This window comes from Belonocnema kinseyi, chromosome 5 (genome assembly GCF_010883055.1).
Source record: "Belonocnema kinseyi isolate 2016_QV_RU_SX_M_011 chromosome 5, B_treatae_v1, whole genome shotgun sequence".
Taxonomy (NCBI): domain Eukaryota; kingdom Metazoa; phylum Arthropoda; class Insecta; order Hymenoptera; family Cynipidae; genus Belonocnema; species Belonocnema kinseyi.
In genome coordinates, this window is record NC_046661.1 from 135,876,167 (window position 1) to 135,896,607 (window position 20,441).

A 20,441-nucleotide genomic window follows, 5' to 3' on the forward strand; every position below is an offset into this window, starting at 1 on the left:
GTAATATCGTTTTTCATCGATTTATAAATAAACTTTCTTTAAAACTATAAACACATTGATGTATACAAACGTTCTTTAGTGCTTTTTATTTAATCTGTCAAAGTTTAAACACGATTTCTCAATCCGTGTGGACACAGTGAACACCAAAAAAATGCTCATATCCGGGGACTAGTTTGGTCACGTGGTCACGAAGAGCATGCCCTTAAGGGTTAAATTAAACATTTTAATTAGTGCGTTTTGTAAATTTTTTTAAATTTCCTAAACAGAAAGCATATTATTTTCAAAGTGTTTAGAATATTTAAACTTTAAAAAAGGTTTACAATGTTTCTCGCCATAATTACAATTCTCAGAGTGGCTGTTGAACCTAAAAACCGGGAAATGATAGTAAATTTCTTTTCTGACCGGCAGTTTTATAAATTTTTAGAAAAGCAAATCTGTTCAACCGACAAACTTCAACCGTTTTTTTCTTCAAATAATTAGCTAAAGCGTTTTCATTTTAGATTTTTTATTTTCAAGTCTAGATTTTAATTTAAAGAATTTTAAAATACAGTTTTAAACCATTAAAAATTACAAGCGTTTAAAATCCAACATTTTTTATAAAAATCTCTTTCAGTTAAACAATTGTAAATATAAATTAATTAATGATTTTCAAATTTTTTAAGCGAATAATATTCTATTTCGCAAGAAGAATCGAAATCAGTTGACAATTTTGAAATTTCCAGAATGAAATGTTAAAATTAAACTGTTTCAATTGGAAAGTCTTGTTAGTTAACAAAGATTTCATGCGCCAATGAAACTTTTTAACGATTTTCAATTTTAAAATAATTTGAAAATAATATACTCATAATCCAAGGCTTTTTTTAAATGTAAAATATTATTTCAGTCTAAACAATTTCATTTTCAAACAATTTCGTTTGAAATTTTTTAATTAAAAAAAAAGGATAATTACTTAATGTTTAAAAAATATTTTGCTCTTTTTATTTAAAAAGTGTTCAGTTTCTTACAAAAATGCAATCGCTTAATTTTGAATATTTCTAGCTTAAAATTGCTTGAGAATATATAATTTTGAAAAAAATATGATGCATTGACTGATTTTTTAATTCGGAACATTGAAAATGATAACCTGGATTTATATTTTTGGAAATGAATCTAAATTTACAAAAGCTTAAAATTTAGGAATTACCAAAGAGAATAATTATTGAATATTTTACAATATTTGACTATTCGTTTAAAATTAATAAATTGAAACCAAATATTTAAAAGTAAAAAATTCGAAAATTAATAATTATTTGACATAGAAAGCCTGGAATCGTTTAGTAATTTTAAAAGATATTTAGAAGCATTGAACAGATTCAAAATTATCATGCAAATTCCACAAAATTACCTTAAAGTCTTCCAGATTCTTTTTTTAATTTTGTAAATCTGTTAAAACCTTTTTAAATATTCCCTTAAAATAATTTTTCAAGTTAAAAATAATTTTCAATTTTCCAAAGAATTTTAAAAATATATTTTTATATTTTGAAGTCTTTCACAATTCTTGAAAAGCTTCTAAAAAATGAGATATTTACAAGTTTTGAAATGATAGTCTGATTTAAAACAAAATGTAGATTTTTGCAGATCTCAAACAAGAATTTTAGAAGCTTTTTAAGAATTTTGAAAGGCTTGATAAAAATAAAAACATTTTCTTAAGATCCCTAGGAAAATTGCAAATAATTTTTCATTCTGAAAAATTATTGTAAGGGAATGTTTAAAAAAATTTAAAAAGATTTTAAAAATTTCAAAAAAGGAACCTAAAAGATTTTAAGAACTTTTTTTACATTTGCATGATCATTTTGGATCTTTTCAAAGCTTCTAAAAATCTCATAAAGGTATTCAAATTTCTTCCACAAATAATAAATGTACAATTGTTATTTATTTATTCAAATTTTAAGGAAATTTTTCCAAAATTGTAGGATTTTGTAAAAATTGTAGGAAAGATTCGATTATTTTTAAAAGATATTTAGCAGTTAAAAAAAAATTTCAAAAAGGATTTTAAATTTGAACAAATTTAAAACAACTTCTTGATTGTTAAAGATTTTGCAATAAAATGTTGAAACTTTTCATGTATGTTTAAACTATTTAAAATAAAAATAATTCAACTTCTAATTTAAGAACGGTTTTATATCTTTGGAACTGAATCTTAATATTTAAATTTTAGAATATATAAAAGTTAAAAAAATTAGCTTGGCAGTTTAATTAAAAAATTTTCAGTTGAAAAGTATTAGTAGCTTCTATTTTATACAGTAGAACCTCGATTATCCGAGGAAATGTGGGGTCGGTGGTACCTCGGATAAGCGAAAACTCGGATAATACGGAAGAAGTAGAAAATTCGAAAGAGTTATATACATGTTTTTGATATATTTAATAATAGAAAAATAAATATAAACATTTAGGAAGTGAAAGTAAATAACTTACGAATGTGGATTTATTTTTATTAATTAATGAATTTATTAATAATTGGAAACTATATACTTAACGCATTCAGAATTGGGCGTAGCAGCTTCATCTGTTTTATTAATGATTCTCCATATTATCTGGGAGTGGTTGGTTGTGTCCCATTGCCTCGGATAACGCGGACCCTCGGATAATTCGGAGCCTCGGATAATCGAGATTCTACTGTACTTGAAAATGATTGAGAATTGGAATTAAAAAACTTTTAAACGTAAATTTGAAAAGTTAAAATTTAAGAGTTCCACCTTAAGTGCTTTAATTTGCAGTTTATATTCCATTAATTGAAATGCAAAAATGATCCGATTTAGAGATTGAATTTTCTAATTTCATTGATCTCGGAAATGATTGGAAATTTTTTCTTTGACTAGGACGGCCACTCTGATTATTGAGTCGTCACAATTATTATTATTATTATTATTATTATTATTATTATTATTATTATTATTATTACTATTATTATTGTTTTAATTTTTAAAAGTGCAATTCCTGGTTTGTTTTGGTTTAGTCGTTGGAGTGGGAAGCGCAGTTTGATAATTATCAAAAACTGTTTGACTACATGAACGAAAATCATCAACTGAATGTCGACATTCAGTTTGGAACGCTCGCAGATTATTTTGACGCTCTGAGAGAAAAAAAGTCTGTAGAGGAGTTTCCAAGTTTGTCCGGAGACTTCTTCACCTATGCGGACAGAGACGATCACTACTGGAGTGGATATTATACATCAAGGTGGATATAATTTACAAGTTTAAATTTCAAACTCTTACATTTTAAATGTAATATTTAATTGACTAACACGTTTTTTTCTTTGAAATCTATTTTTGTTAATGAAAGTTCAACTATTTTATTTTTAATTAAAAATTGATCGGTTTCAGTTGAAAATTCCAAGTCTTTGACTGCACATTCATACAAAATTGAGAATATTTGTCTAAATATTTATTTATTCGTTAACTAAAATAAATATTTGCGTTTAGTGGCATGTGTGAATGTATTACTTTTAGTTGACCGGAAAAATGGAAAAACTTGACCGGGAAATACCGGGAATTAATTAAAAGTATTTAAATACTCAGTTTAGGATTGCTCTTTTGTTAAAAATTAATTTGTTGCTAAAGATTCATAATTTTAATTTAAAATTCATTTCGTTTGTTGAAAAATGAACTATTTTGTTGAATATTCGTTTTTGTCATTGACTGAAAATTATTATTTTTTTCACTAAAAATTTAACTGTTCCAGTTGCAACTTTAACTATTTTATTGAAAATTTGTTTGTTTTTTTCTTGTTGATTTGTCGCTTCACTTGTAAATTCACTACTTCCGTCGAAAATGTAAGTAGTTGGTTCAAAATTCATCTTCTTCTTCTTAAAAATTTATATTTTTTTTGCAAAATCGTATTTTTTGCCAAAAAATTAATCTTCCTGTTTGAAAATTAATCATTTTGTTTGAAAATCCATTAGTTTGCTGAAAAATCCAAGTATTTTAATTAATTATTGATTTAGGGATTAATTCATCTTTTTGGTTGTAAAGAAAACAACTTGGTTAAAAGTTTTAAAAAATCTTTTCCAAAAATTAATCTGATTTTTTTTCGGTAAAAATTTAATTTTTTCCAGTTTAAAATTAAACTCTTTGAGAATGAATGCATTTTTTAATGGTCTTTTGGTAGAAAATTAATCCTTTGGTTTGAATATTCATCGGTTTGGTTAACAATGTATGTATTTTTTTGAAAATCCAATTTCTGCTTGAAAAGTTAGGAATTCGAAATAATTTAAAATAATTTTCAATATACTACCCACATTATTTTACATAAATATTGAATAAATTTTAAGCATAAGTAGGTAAAATAAAAATGTGTTTGAAGTTTTATTCCAATTCATGTACTTGAAAAACTTAATTACTTAATTTTTCTTTTAAATAGCAATATGAAATCGAATAAAAATTATTCTTTATTTATAAAAGAATCTTTATGATACTGTAATAAACTTTTTTTTGACAGTTCGTTTTATTTATTTATTTTTTTTTTCAATTAATTTTTTAACTAAAAATTTATCATTTTAATTTTTGGCTGAAAAGAAACTTAACTATTTTTTTCTTGAAAATTTGTTGTTTGGTTCGGTTGAATGTTATTATTTTTTAACAGAAAATTAAACTATTCCAAGTCAACATTCAATCTTTTGAGTTAAAAATTTTCTCTTTGGTTAAAGATTTTTTTATCGAAAAAATTAACTATTCAATTTTTGGTTGAAAGTTTACTCGTTTTAGTTAACAATTAATTTATTCTGTTTAATATCCTTACTTTTTGGAATAGATTAATTTTTTGGTTGAAAATCGATTAGTTTGGTCGACATCTTACTTTTTTATATAAAAAATTTGAGTATTCCGTTTTGGGTTATGAATTGATTTTTTTTTTTTTTAATTCAAATTGAAATACTTGGTTCAAAATTTGTCATTTCTAAGTAGAATTTGAAACTACTTCGTTATTAATTCATGGACTTTGTTGAAAAATCATTTTTTTTGGTAGAAAGTTAATCCTGTTGTTTGAAAATAAGATCAATTTTCTACCAAAAAAATGATTTTTCAATCAAATAGATCAATTTTCAACGAAACAGTTTAATATTCTACTTAGAAATTACAAATTTTCAACCAAATAGTTCAATCTCAACTAAAAAAAGCAATTTTTAAACAAAAACGGAATAATCCAAGTTTTTACTTTCAAAATCAGATGACAAAAAAACTCATGAATTTTCTAATAAAATCATGAATCTTTTGCTGGGAGAAATGAATTTTCACCAAATTTGGTTGCGAGCATGCTGAAATTTGTCCTTTTTTAGTTCAAAATACAAATGTTTTTTTGAAAATTGGTGTTTTTCAATAGAATATTAAACGGTTTGGTTGAAAATGTATGTATTTCATTGAAAAATAGTCTTTTTGTTTATAAAAAATTTATCTATTCTGTTCCAAATGCTAGGTTTTTGCTTAAAAAATAATTGTTCTGATTGAAAATTTGACCATTCTATTTTTGGTTGAGAAATGGTCCTTTTTAGTTCAAAATTCTATTGATTGGTTGATAATTCATGTGTTTTGTTTGAAAAATAACCTTTGACGTAGGAAAGTTAATTTTTTTGGTAAAAATTTAACTATCTAGTTAAAAATTGATTTTTTGTTGAAAATTCAATATTTTTAGTTAAAATAATTAATTAAAAAAAATGAATTCTTAACAAAAGAATTCAATTTTAAATCCAAAAGCTGTATTTTCTACCAAAAAAGTTACCGTTTCAATGAAATATATAAATTTTCAATTAAAAAAGATAAATTTACAAAGAAATTTTCAAGCAAAAGTGGAAGTTACAGCTCAGCTAGGAAAAAAATTAATTTTCAACTAAAAAGAAATGAATTTTCGGACAAAAGACATTTTTTTAAATTACAGCGGCAAATTTTCAGTCAAAAATATGAATTTCTGTTCACATAGTGGAATTTTCAACCCAAAAGATGAATTTTTCTATCTAAAAAAAAAAAATATTTGTTTGAACTAAAGAAATTAATTCCCAACACAATACGTCGATTTTAAATCCAGGAGATAAATTTTCTACAAAAAAAAAAAATAAATAAATAAAAAAATAAAAAACGAGTTTTCCGCAAAATTAATTAATTTTCAACGAAAAATATAAATTTCAAGCAAAAATGGATTATTTACAGCTTCAGTAAAAATAATTAATTTTCAAGTGAAAAGAAACGAAATTTTGGCTTAAAAAAATAACTTTGAACCATAGTGATAAATTTTAAACCAAAAATTTGAATTTTTGACTAAATAGTCGATTTTTAAATCCAAAAGATGAATTTTTTAATTAAAAAAAAAAAAAACAAAAAATTTTAAATTAAATATTTCAACCAAAGAAATGGCCCAAATAAATTACTTAAATTTTTAACCAAAAAAGAAACAAATTTTCAAACAAATAGTTAAATTAATAAAATAACCACAGAAATGAATTTTTAACCAAAAAGATGAAGTTTCAGCTGATTTCAATAAAAAAAAGATAAATTGTCTACAAAAATTGTAACAGTTATATTTTCAGACCAAAAAATTAAGTTTAAAAAAAAATCATTTTCAATCAGAAAGATGAATTTCTGCAAAAATAGACAAATTTTTAACAAAGTACATGATATTCTGCCACAAATTAGAACTTTCAACAAAATACAGGAGTTTCAAACCAAATATTTGAATTTTCAACTCAAGAAGATAAATTTTGAATCAAACATGTGCGATTTACATTTCTAGTTAAAACAATAAATTAATTTTTAACAAAATAATCAAATTTTGAAGAAGAAAAAAATGTGTGTCAACTAAAATGATGAATCATCAATCATACAAGTGAATTTTCAATAAAGAAGTTCCACTGGCAACTAAGTAATTGCATTTTTAAACAAAAAGGATGAATTCTCGATGAAAATCGTGATATTTCAACTAACTAAAAAGAATTTTAATTTTATACCAGAACTAGTTTAACTCAAACAAAAAGATGAATTTTCAAGGAAATAGTTTGAATCCTCAACCAAAAGTGATTAATTTTGAAGAAAATAGTTACGATTTTTAAGCATAATAATAAACTTAAATTGGACTGTAGTTTTCTGAAAATCTCGTGAGCCTATCGACAATAGTATAATATTTATTGATTTTCATTATATTATTTGAATACATGAAAATATTATCAATTTTGGAGTAAAAACTTACAAAAGCTTCATTTTTTTACTGAAATATGTCTAAAACAAAGGGCGAGTAAGTATAATTTTTGAAGAAAACACAATTTTCTGTAAAAAGTGAACTTGGCATTGTTTAATTTATTCTGAATAATGTGTATGTACTAATAAACCAAAATTGATATATCCGCTCTTGCAGACCTTTTCACAAAAGACTGGACCGAGTTCTTTTGGGGTCCCTTCGAGGGTCCGAATTGCTCGCGACAATTGGTTGGATCAAGGGAAACGACCAATTGGCAGAAGGAAGCATCGCTGCGCGAATGAGCGAGGCCAGGCGGTGGCACGCTCTGTTCCAGCATCACGACGGCGTCAGTGGAACTGCGACAGACAACGTCGTCGTCGACTACGCTCAGAAGATGATCAGAGCCCTCAATCATTCGGCTCATGCGCTCCAGCAGTCTGTCGCACACCTACTCAAAACTCCTCACAATGCCCACATCGAGACTGACCAAGTTTACCTCACTCTTGACGAAACGAGGTACACCTATCTATCTATCTATCTATCTATCTTATTTATTTATTTATTTACTTCGAGATTCGTACTTTAAATAATAAAAACTAATGAAACTGGAAAAGATTGGAATATAGTAATAAATATTTTAAAATGATTTTAATCAAATGCAGATCGCATCATACGAGCGCGGGTGAGAAACAAGTTGTGATGCTCGGCAATGATTATCCCTCGAAGAAAATCATCCTCTACAATTCGCTTCCGCGACAGAGGACGAGAGTTCAGACGATTTTAATTTCTGCCCCGCGGGCGAGAGTTACGGACCGGATGGGTCATCCAGTCGAGTGTCAAATTTCCCCAGTTTGGGTTGGACCCTCGGCACTTTCGGCTGCCAGATACGAGCTCTCCTTCCTGGTAACAGTGCCAGGTTTTGGATTGACCACCTACGTTATTCATTCTGTCCACGGAAACTCTTTACCAAAGTGAGTAATATTGTATTATATTAGGTATAATTTTTGGGTGGAGAAATGCTAAAGAGTATCATGTTTTTTGTCGCCAAATGGGGATTGATCTTGTCTGAAATGAAGTAAATATATTTTTAGAAACTTGAGGCATTGCATAAAGTTTTGGAGAAAAGAAAAATTAGGTTTCTGATACTTTAAGAAAATAATAATTTCTAGTTTACGTCTAATTTGTGACATTGAAACATATGTGACGTCACTAAAGATATGGAACTGAACACCAGTCGGACCACTTTGGCCGCCATGTTACTTTTCCAATTTCGACCAATCAGGTCTCGCGGCTCTCTACTTGACAACTGATCCAGCAGATATCTTCTCCAATCTGCTCATTTTTTATGCTTGCGCATATTCATTTTCGACCAAAAAGCATTTCTTCTTAAGGACATTCTTAGATTTAAGTACGGTCCTGCAGATTGTTTTTATCAAAGGCGCATTTAACAAATAGGAAAATAAAAATCCTCTGGGTAGTCACAGTGGAGTTTCCAAGTTCGGTGCGACACATTTCAATTCTCCTTTCAGATTAATAATCAAAATTAGAAAATATTATTTGTCACTTATTTCCACAAAAGCAATAAAAGTGCATTTGGTTCTTGGCTACATCGAAAGTTTCTCAGTTAAGTTGTCTTGGCGGTTCTGATTAACTGAATACAAAAATCAAAAGACAATTTTCAATTAATGTTTGCTGGGAAACTTGAACGCTACAAGCTATGAGTTATGACTGGAAATGTTCCAACCACATGAATAGAGTATATTATTCACATTTTTCAGAGAAGTGCACTTGGCGAATGTGACTTTATACAACACAGCACTGCCCTTTGCCGGTGTCCCGGGTTTCAGCAATCCGCAAATTTTTCCCTCCACCCAGGAGTTTTCCATCAGCCAGCGTCCGGAACTTTCAGCAGCTTTTGGAAAATCGGGACTGCTAAAGGCTCTGCGAGTGGGGGACACGACTTTTCCGGTTCATCTCGAATTTGTCAAGTACGGGACGAGAGGCCCTGGACAGGACAGAAGCGGGGCCTATCTATTTTTGCCCGACAAGAATGATCCGGATCCAGTGACGGCTGACAACGATCGGATAGTCCATCTAGTCTCGGGGCCGATTTTGTCGCGAGTCTTTGTCGAGCTGCCTTATGTTCGACACACCTGCACGCTCTTCAATTCCCCGGGAAGCGATGGACTCGGACTGCAGATTCTGAATCAGGTTGACATATCGGAGACACAGAATTTTGAACTCGCGATGAGACTAGACACGGACATTGCCTCTGGAGATGAATTCTTCACGGATCTCAATGGGCTCAATGTAAGAATCAGGCTTTCTTTGCCGGTGGCCGGCCATCAAAAAAAGTGTAATACAATAGTAAGTAAATAAGTGAGTAAGTCTTTGATAAAGTGAGATTACTCTTTTTTTTTCAGATGATAAGACGTCAGCGGTTTCCAAAGATCCCTCTGCAAGGAAATTATTATCCTCTCCCGTCGGCAGGCTTTATTCAAGACAAAAGAGTGAGACTGACCGTTCTCTCTGGCCAACCTTTGGGCGGAGCATCCATGGCCTCTGGCCAGTTCGAGGTATGTCGTTCATTCATAACAGTTGGCTTCAAACTGGACATTTTAAATAGAAATTTTACATTTTATTTTCCGTAATTCCCACGCGGAGAAAAAAAATCTGAGCAATATATCAAGGGCACTTCTCACGCGTGTGTGTATAGCAGGGTTTTTTTTGTTGGTTACCCCTGTAAGAATTCATGCAATTCAAGCACAGGTATATCTTATACCAGCACCGAAAGAAATATGCGACTCATGAATGTTGCGAGTTTTACACAAAGAACTGCTTGCTCTCTGTCAATACTTACTTAATCGATGTAGTTCGGTATTGCTGAAGCGTCGATTCGGCACTCAAACCGATAAAATTACAAATTAAATGAAGAGATCCAGTTTCGCTTTTTTACCTACGGAGTTCCAATTTCTGCCAAGCTTGTAAGTCCAAGGTATCAATGAACTTATATTGTCACATCTTTTTTTCGGCGAAGAAATATATGCATTGGTTTCTCCAAGAGCAATATCGCCGATCGGGAAAAGCTATAACTTAAACGTTCTGTGTTTGCAAGGAACTATCTCAATTTCGGCATGGTTTTCTGGAAACAAAGGTCTTAGGCCACGCCTACCTGTTACCTAGAGCTCTGTCTTGCAAGTTGATGCCGCGGAGCGCATGCATGGCTTGAGGCAGTACCCTCGGTACGTAGCAAGTCAGTTGAGAGAACGCTTCGATTTGTTATTGACTAACAAAGTCACAGTTGTAAGTCTGACAACATCGCGTGTGAGCACGCGTGCTATTCGAAATTCGCACATAAACTAGAACGGCTGGAGCACATGGAACGGGTGCGTCATTGCCATGTACCTTCAGTTCACTGACGTCAGTCACGCATTTACGGTATAAATAATTGTTTTTCTATTCTTTTAGGCTGGCTTTGAATGATACTTTTCGAAGCAGATATGGATTTGGTCAAACATTCTATATATGTCTGAATTATTTCCGATTTTTTTTGCTTTCAAGTCTTTTTATATACTACAAAAAGTACGTCTTCTCAAAAGACCACATGTTATTTTAAAACATTGACTTCTCGGTTATGCAGCTCTGAAAGATATAAAAAGTTTTATCAGAGCTTCAGTCCATTTTGATACAACTGTCATCCAAATATCAAATGATTCTCATTTGTAATTCTATTACCGAGGGTACTCCCTTAGGACATTCGCTGTAAGAAACCAGTGCCAAAACCAGAAGGGTTTCCGGGGCAGCCCTGGTCCGGTCAAGTGAAAGCTTTTTTCGAGAGGCGATACTACTTTCAAAACACAAACTCGAGCTGCAATATCATGCGCTTGATGCTTTGGTATTAAAGAGGCCTGTTAAAAACTTCGGGCTAATTTTGTTCGTTAAAGTTTCGGGCTTGGATAGAATAGAAGTAGCTCAATTTGCTATTGTGCTCAGATTTTGTTCTCCGTGCACGATAAAATTAAACTGTTGAACCTTTGGTTTCCACTTTAAAAATTTCCCATGAAGTTTATTACTCTAAAATTTAAACATAAATAGCTAAAAAAGACGCGTGATGATTCTGAATCGTCTGATAAAATCAATGTTATTATTATTCACTTATTAATCACTCACGTACAGTTGATTTAAAAAAAATATTAAAATTTATATTCTCAGTGGATGAAACAAAAATTTGTTACCAAAAATACCCGATTCAAACGCTTCTCATTTTTTTTCCAAGTATTCAAAACATTTTTTAAATAAAAGATTTTGGAAATAAATATTATAAACTGAATTACGTAATTGAAATATATAAATAATTCAATTAATTGTTCTTTAGAACTGTAAAAATTAAACTAAAATATATTTTCTCTCTCAAAATTGGCCAAATTCCTGGTCAAATAATAAATCACTGTCCTTTCTCAGTTTTTTCCAGGCTAGCAGCCATTCTGCGAATAAAAGATTGTTGGTATCGTCACAATTCACAGATTTCGAATATTATATTTTTAAATTTCACAGTGCTAAATTTTAAGCCCGAAAATATTACTTTTAAACAAAAAAGTTAAATTTTCATAGAAATATATTAATTTTTTAAATAGTTTAATTTTCAACTAAAAATATATTTATTTTTTATAAAAAGTTCATTTCCAGACAAAAAATATGACTCTATCAAAATAGTTGCATTTTAGACTTACAATAATGATTTTTTAATCTTATATTCTAATGTTTAAACCAGAAGATAAAAATGCACTGAAAAACAGTTGAATTTTCAATTAAAAAAAATATTTAAATCAATAATGGAATCGTCAAATTTTCATTAAAAAAAAAATTGAATTTTCAAGAAATCACATGAATTTTCAACCTAATAATTGAATACTTAAATTTACAGATAAAAAATTGTATGTACACTTACTAAAAAAAACGAAATTTCAATACACAAATGAAAATTTTACCAAAGAAGTAAAAATATAAAAATGAAGTTTTAAAACTGTAAAAATCCAACTAAAATAGATTTTTTGACTCAAAATTGGTAAAATTCCTGGTGAAATGATGAAATCACTGTCGTTTCTTGGTTTTTTGCGGTCCAGTGGCACATCCCGCGAATAAAATATTTTTGGAATTGTCGCAATTCATAAATATTTGGAATATTATATATTTAAATTACCGAGTTCGAAACTTGGAAAGATTTAAAAAAACAAGTAGCCAAAGAAAAGATTTTCCTAAAACAGAATTAAATTTTAAATCTGAAAATATGAAATGTAACTAATAAAGTGAATCCGGAACCAAAAGAAACTTTCATGCAAAATAAGGAACAGTTGAATAAAACAAAAACAAGAAAAGAATAATTTTCAACCAAATAGTTCAATCCACAACTGAAGAAGACTAATTTTTAGTTAGGTTCGTGCCACTCAAAGTCAACAGTGGGATGACTCTTGCCCGGAAAAAATTAGTAAGCGAGCGCGGCGCTGCTTTACCTATAGGGCCAATTTGCTACAAAATGCATGGCAATAATGAGAAAAGTGATATTTTTTAACAGTTCTACTGTGTTTTTTTTTACGTTTTTCTCTAGAAGAATAAAGTTAAATCATTTTAACATCTATTAAGGAAAATTAAATGAGAAAATAGTGTAAAGATTTTCAAATATATAAGATTGACGAAATTTAAAGTGCGGAAAATTTTTTAAAATTATTTTAAAAATAGGTAAAAATGTAAATATTCTTAATTTTATTCATTTTGCTATAAGATGAAAAAAAATGGTTTGTTTTTTAGTAAAAAAAATACATTATATACATATTAATGCGGAAGTAATTATTTATTTTCTAAACGAAACCCTAAAAAATTAATTTTATTTCTATTTACTTCATTAACTTATCTGCAAGCCTTAAACAATTTGTTCAAAATTATCAATAATGTTTATAATAATAGCGCAATAAATAATACTAATAAAATTACAAGTTTTACAACTTATTTTCTTTTTTTTCAATTTGACGCCATTTTAAATTTCATTAAAATCATTTATTTTAAAATTTGTACGCTATTTTGTCATTTATTTTTCTTATTCGCTGCTAAAACTATTTAACTTTATTCTTGCTGCGAACGATGACAAAAATCATAGTACAACTACCGAAAAATATCACTTTCCCGATTTTCACAATGCATTTGGTAGTAAGGCGGCCCTGAAAGTAGTCAGCGCCGCAATTTCGCCTGGTGGTCACCGGTTTCGTTTAATAGAAAATCAATTTCACTAATGCCCATTTTCCATATTGTTTATTTGCCCGAGTTGTCACTTTATCTACATTTTATTCCTCCAATTTGTCACTAACCAGAAATATAATTAGTCCGAATTATTGTGTGGCCTAACCTTTAGATCACCTAATTTCTCTTTGCCGGAACATTTATTTATCAAAATTTCGATTTAGTCTAATTTCTATTTCTGCAAAACTATAAAAAATTAATTTTCACAAAAGTAGATTGATTTCTAACTATAAAAGATGAATTTTCACTTTAAAAACAACGCGAAATGAACAAAATAGGTCATACTTCAAAGAAATAGATGAAAAAATTCAAAAAATGATGAATCTTGAGTTGTAAAAGGCTGAATTTTGGTTGACTTAGGGGACGCCGGGAATGGACCATCGCCCTCTTTTGTACATGATCAAAATTTGGACAGAAAAATCTATTTCCCCCTATTAATAGTCTCGGTCACAGGGACTTTTCTCAATTTATTTGCAATGAAGAGCGCCCTTTCAAGCCGGGAGTTGGTTCAGGGCACAGGTCGAATGTTTCAGCAGTTGGTAAAAAAAAGAAAGCCTCTTTTTAAAAAATGCTCATTTATTCATTTCGAGATTAAAATCCTGTTCTAAGGTCTCGACCCCTGATTATTATATCAATTATATCAATATAATACAAGACAATTATTTCTGTCTAGATTATGCAAGATCGTCGATTGATGCAAGACGACAACAGAGGTTTGGGCCAGGGCGTCGTGGACAATCTGCTGACAAACCACCTCTTCACCCTTGTCCTGGAGAAAAGTAGAGCCTCCTGCTCGTCAGGTCCCGCCGATCATCCCTCGGGGTCCTTGTCCCTGGCAGCTCACCTCGCCTCCGAGGAGCTCCTCCATCCAATCCTCGCTCTGCATCCGCGCGCCGCCGACTCTCTTCCCTTCGAGTTGAACGCCTCCTTTTCCCCCCTCCGCTTCGACCTTCCCCCCGATCTCAATGTCGTGAGCCTCCGAGTCTTTCCAGTTCCCGAGGGAGCGGGCAAAGGCGTCGGGATGGTTCTGCATCGGCAAGCCCTCGACCTCTGCTGGGGCGAGGACTCGGTCAGAGCGAGGTTCCCGCCCTCCGAGAGCGGCCAGGTCGATCTCAACAAGTTCTTGAGCTACACGGAAGACTGGACGATCAGCGAAGCGCCCCTGACCTTCCACAATGTGGGACCATCCAGGAAGTCGTCGGTGGTCAATCTCTGTCCGCACCAGATTCTGCCCACACTATTCCACAGGACACAGTCGTAAAAGGTGGAGACGATGACGAAAAAATTAAGGTACTGGAGAAGGAGGAATCAGCAAACAATTTCAGTCGGCACGGCTCAAATTCTGCTTGCTCAGGATGACGTAGTGCTGTGCATCGGAACCCTGGGGACTCGTGCTATCCAGCTTGTAACTGCAACAGTATTTATTATTTCAGGGTCTCTCAATTTACCTTCTTCATTTCTCTCGACAAACGATATTAATATTTAATACTCAAAAGACGTGCGTGCGCAATCAAGTACCAGGGTGTCTACTTGACCGGGAAACTTTTCGGAAATGTCATTCAGTCATGTCAGGGAACTGTCATTTTCACTTTTGTATGGGACATTTTGTACAGAATTGTTATTTTTACCCTGAGACGGGTAACTTCCGCAATGAATCAGAATTTTTACTTCGGGACAAGGAATTTGATCATAGAATTATAATTCTGAATTGAGAAAAAAAACATTACTTTTACTTTGGAACAGAGAATTTAAGGATGTACAATCAATCTCAAAAGTCGCCTGCCTTCAAAAAATTCATAAAATCGGTAAAGAAAGATCAATCAATAATTTCTGTAAATCTTAATGTAGGATTCTAAGCTCACTTCAAAAAAAAAAAAATAATAATAATAATAATAATAATGATGTGCTGAGAAGCCTCCGTCAAGATTTACAGAAATTAATACTAGTTCTATTTTTTAATTTTATCAATCATTTTAAATATTGGCGACTTTTGAGAGTGATTGTAGGTAGTGTACATCCATAAATTCTCAGTTAGAAGAATAGAATTAAGAAAAAAAGTATCATTTCTTGGAAAAAGGGAATTGCTAAATGTTTGAATTACAATTCAATTTGTAAAAAAAAATATAATTCTAAATTGGAACAGAATTTTGTAATTTAGTCTTATTTTGAGTTGGCACTGAGAATAATAGTCTATCATTTCGCCATCTGGGACAAAAAACTGGAATTAGAAAGAGTAGATACAATTTTAAAGATGTATTTTAATTTTTGTAGAAAAATTTGTTTACTATTGTTTTGACAAGTTTAAAACAATAATTGAATACTAAAAACAAATCTTCATCAAAAACAAATCGTTTCGGATCAAATTTCCATCTTATCCATGAAAAAACACATTTTGGTCAAAAAGGTTTAAAATAATAAACAATGAATAAACAATTATTTCATGTAAGTTTGAATGTATTATAAGCTTAAATAATGATTTAATTAATGTACGTAGCGACAAATGATATCCAGATTATGCAAAGAATACAAATAATAGAAATAATAAAAATTTGGAATTAAAATATTAATTTTAACCTAAAATCCTTTGTTTTCAATCAAGGCCTATTTTTAGTATTCAAAAAATATTTCAAATACCACAAAAAAATCGTTAAAACGCTTTTATGCAAAAATTAAAATGCCTCTTGAAAATCGAACCTATTCTTTCTGGTTCGAGTGTTTGTCGCCAGATGGAGTACCGCAGTTTAGCCATTGGTAGGAGATTCTCCAAGAGAATTACAACTCTCAATTTAAACTGGAAATAAATGAATTTTAATTTACTAGCAAAAATATCCCTGAGTAATCACAATTTAGATTTTAGAAAAGGGAGTTTCCGTAAAGAATTTATCATTTGACTTGGAAAAAGAGAATTTTTTTTCCTGATACGGGAATTTTTTTTATTATTCTTTTACAAAATTATCCATTCTAAATTCTAAACTTTGATAGTGTTTAGAAATTTCTGGCCGTGATTTAAAAACATCCACTGAATAGACATCCCGAGTACTGATTGCGTGGGTTTAAAATTTTTTGTTTGGAACCGTTCAGAGTCCAGAGCCGGTTTCGACATTTGGAAGCTCAAATAATAATTCCGAAGCATCTGAAATTCAATACTCAGTAGTACTCTTCTAGTGAAAATTGGTCTAAAAATTGAAATTCGAAAGCGCCCTAACTTATTTCCTAGCCAAACTAAACTTGTATATATATAGGCTTGAAGTTGAATTACGCTTGAGACACTGTCGGCGATCGTCTCGTTTCGATGGTGTCTGCAGTAGTGTAGTTTAGAGCAATAGCAATTAAAGAATTTTCTACCATTAGAATTTTTCAGTAAATTGGAATCTGAATCTGACAGAAAAGGTAGGAGACGTGTCTCCTGCATCTAGTTTTCCGAGTTTTGCATTCTTTTCAGGAGCAAAGACTTGAGTGTGCGAGATGTGAATCAAAAATTTAGTTGCCTTGTGGGACAAAACATCAATTTAAACGCAACTTCTGTGATATTATTATTGTTTTTCCATACAACCTTGTTGGAAATTTCTGATAGAAAGTTCATTCCGAAACCATCCAATCGTTTCCAGTTTTTTTTTTTGTCGAACCGTTCCGAGATCTTGTGTCACTGTCCTGCTCTAAGCGTGAATCAATTTTAGTGTTTACTATTACAATTAATTAACAGAGGGACTTTGAATTGCGGATTCACTCAAAGGAGAGATGATTGCGTAATTTATGATTTTAAATGTATCAGACAATGCCTCCCTCTTTAGATTGCATTTTCCTTCACAGTGCAGAATGAAAATCGTAAGATAAAGTTCAAAGTTGTCACAAGTTTTATTGTGGCCCCAATGTTTCAAGTTCAAGTAAAACTTGCCCTTTAAATTGAAAATGTAATTAAAATACATTTCAATGTTGTCAGAAAACGAGGTTTTTGTCGTAAGATGGAGTTCAAACTCGTTGGGACATAATTGCACTCACTAATTATAAAATTCCGTATCTACACTCACGACGCCAAGTGATGCATCGGACCCCCGCTATCCCCACTTATTGGCTGATGACGCGCGAAGTCGATCAAAATTTCTGATAATAACCAAGATTTTCGAATGCAGATTAAAAAAAAATAAATAAAAAATAAAAAATAAGAAAAAGACAGAATCTGAAGAGAGAGAATCGTACGTAGAAAGAGCTATCTGTCAGAAATTTCCTTCCCAAAGATTTTGCCGGGTAAGGAAGAAGAAGGCGCTCAACTTGCCAGCTGGAGTATTCTTATAAAAACAAATAGCATTGCATTTATGATCAAAGGAGATGAAAACAAGAAGATTAAATACAGTAGAATAGATAATTGGGACGATCAATTGTTTGTATCAGTAAAAGGAATTTTGCATCTATCATTAAGCGTGTGCGAGTCGAGTGTGAATTTTGAATAAAGTGGAATTGTGCAAAACAGAAATTGAACATGATTGTTCTCTTGCAATTTATTTATTCATTCCTCAAATTATCCGCGAATTTTTTATTTGACGTTTGCATACCATACAAATAATGATGGAAGGAGGAAAAATTAAAATTAAACTTACCCAAGGGCGTGGAAAAACGGAACGGCAGTTGCGTTGTTTTTGAAGACGGTCAGCACCACTCTTTGCATTTGGTTTTGCAGGGCCATCGTCTCCAGAGCGTGCATCATGAATCTTCCCAAGCCTTTTCTCCTCGCTACTGATTCCAACTGTAATTCATAACTGTAAACAAACCCCCGCAAAAGAAACAAGTTTAATTTAGAGACCAGCCCAAAATCCAAACTATATTGTACCCTTACGAAGGAATACTATAGAAAATACGGTATAGGCCTACAATTATTTTCCTAGGAGGAATTTCTTACAATTTTTAATCGATTCTAGAAAAATCATTGTAATATATCATTATCAGAATGCAGTAGAACTTTGATTATCCGAGGGTCCGCGTTATCCGAGGCAACTGGACTCATCCAAGCACTTTTAGATAAAACGGAGAATCATTAATAAAACAGATGAAGCTGCTACGCCCAATTCTGAATGTGCGAAGTATGCAGTTTCCAATTATTCATAAATTAATAAATTAGTAAATTAATAAAAATAAATCCACATTCGTGAGTTGTTCACTTTCACTTCCTAAATGTTTATATTTAAAATATATCAAAAATATATAGACAACTCTTCCGAATTTTCTACCTGTTCCGTATTATCCGACTTTTCGCTTATCCGAGGTATCTCCTTTTGGCTCTGAAAAGCGGATCCAACACATTTTTCTATATTTACGCGCCTTTCTATAAATTCCCGCCTCGAATTCTGATCGAATAATGTTTACTTTCACCCCTATTTTCAGGGGCAAAAGGTGGCCATTTCGGTCGAGTGTGGAATAAAATCAGTATAGAAATAACGTTCAAAAATTGAAAGAATTTATACAAAAAATGAAAAAAACAAACGAGTGATTAATGTGTTCAAGGTAATACAATTTTTATGGTATTTCAAATTATTTCTGAGCTTATCGAGAGATTGTAAAGAATTTCAAGAAATTTCATAGGACTTTAAGAGTTGTCAAAGAACTTTACGGAATTTCAAAAGATTTAAACGTATTTCAAAAGATTGAAGGGTTTTCTAGATAACTAAATCCTAGAGAATTAAATTTCAAAGATTTTCTAGCGATTTCAAAGGTATTTAATGTATTTCAAGAAATTTTGTAGGATTTCTAGATTTCGAGAGAATAAAATTTCAAGCGATTCCAAACATTTCGAGGGACTTTAAGGTACTTTTACCAAATTTTAAGAGTTGAATCTCCAAAGATTTCAATGATTTCTAGCAATTGGTTCTTTTAGAAAAATGTAATAAAGGACTTTAATCTATTTTATATTTAAGGGATTTTTGAAATTTATATTTTAAGAAATTTTAGAGATTTTATCGAATCTCTACTTTTGTGAGGAAAAAATGCTTTATTTGAGAGGTTTATACGGATTTCTAACATTTTTGTGAGATATAAAGGAAAACAAACATTTTTGAAGGATTTCAAGATATTTTCAACGATTCCTATGAATTTTCTAAGGATTTCAATATATATCAACAAATTTTGTAGAATTTCTAAGAAATTTATCAAGTTGTAAAGGATACAATAGCACCTTTAAGGCCCGACATAGAAATTCAATTGCAAAATTCTATGAGAATTCTAGGTTTTCATACTTACTTTCTTATAATGACTTTCTAGAATAAAAAAAAACGAAATACCAAGCGGTTCAACTCCACGACAAATATGAATTAAAAAAAAAAATAGTCAAATTCTCGACAAAAAGAAAGATTTTGAATTTTCTACCAAAAAGTTAATCTTTGAACAAGTAGTTAATTTTTTAAATAAATAGTATTAATTTTGAACCAAAAAGTTGAATTTTCTACCAAAATGGCTGAATTTTAAAACCAAAATTGAAATAGTTACATTCTCAGTTAAAAAAATTAATTAAAAAAAAAGAGAATTTTCGACCAGTCAAAAAATACAAATTTTTAACAAAACAGTTGAAAAAAGATAAATTTTCAAAAAAGAGGATTAATTTTCTACTGAAAAAGACGAATTTTCACCAAAATAGCTCAATTTTTCTGAAAACAGTTGAATTTCAAACCAAATCAATTTCATTTTTTACTATAATATATTGTATGTAAGAAGATATTAATTTGAAAACCAAAACGATGAATTTTCTACAAATAAGTTGAATTTTCAAACCGAGAAGACGAATCCTCAACGAACCCTAATTACAATACGTGATATTCCAAGCAAAAACTATTTTCATTTTAAATTGAAAAAACAAAGTTAAATTCAACCGAATAAGACGAATTTTTTCAAAAAAATAGCTGAATCTGCAACCAAAACTAATACATTTTGAGGCAAATCGTTTAATTTTAAAAATTCAAATAGAATAG

General features: G+C 30.6%; 2 protein-coding genes across 3 annotated transcripts in view; one reads left to right on the forward strand and one right to left on the reverse strand.

The window, feature by feature from the left end:
- LOC117172296 (alpha-mannosidase 2) overlaps positions 1-17,959 on the forward strand; it is a 33,893-nt gene extending 15,934 nt beyond the window's left edge. The window contains exons 4-9 of the mRNA XM_033360058.1: positions 2,996-3,216; positions 7,375-7,713; positions 7,860-8,168; positions 8,976-9,507; positions 9,621-9,773; positions 14,162-17,959. Coding sequence (XP_033215949.1) covers positions 2,996-3,216; positions 7,375-7,713; positions 7,860-8,168; positions 8,976-9,507; positions 9,621-9,773; positions 14,162-14,749 — 2,142 coding nt within the window. The 3' untranslated portion in view covers positions 14,750-17,959. The remainder of the gene's footprint in view (positions 1-2,995; positions 3,217-7,374; positions 7,714-7,859; positions 8,169-8,975; positions 9,508-9,620; positions 9,774-14,161) is intronic.
- LOC117172297 (N-alpha-acetyltransferase 40) overlaps positions 1-20,441 on the reverse strand; it is a 24,471-nt gene that overhangs the window by 1,758 nt on the left and 2,272 nt on the right. The window contains exons 4-5 of one of the 2 annotated variants that reach the window (XM_033360059.1): positions 18,084-18,242; positions 14,047-14,897 (exon numbers count right to left, since the gene is read on the reverse strand). In XM_033360059.1, coding sequence (XP_033215950.1) covers positions 14,810-14,897; positions 18,084-18,242 — 247 coding nt within the window. In that variant the 3' untranslated portion in view covers positions 14,047-14,809. Of the gene's footprint in view, positions 1-14,046; positions 14,898-18,083; positions 18,243-20,441 lie in introns of those variants that run through there. The other variant, XM_033360060.1, reaches the window with a different exon arrangement.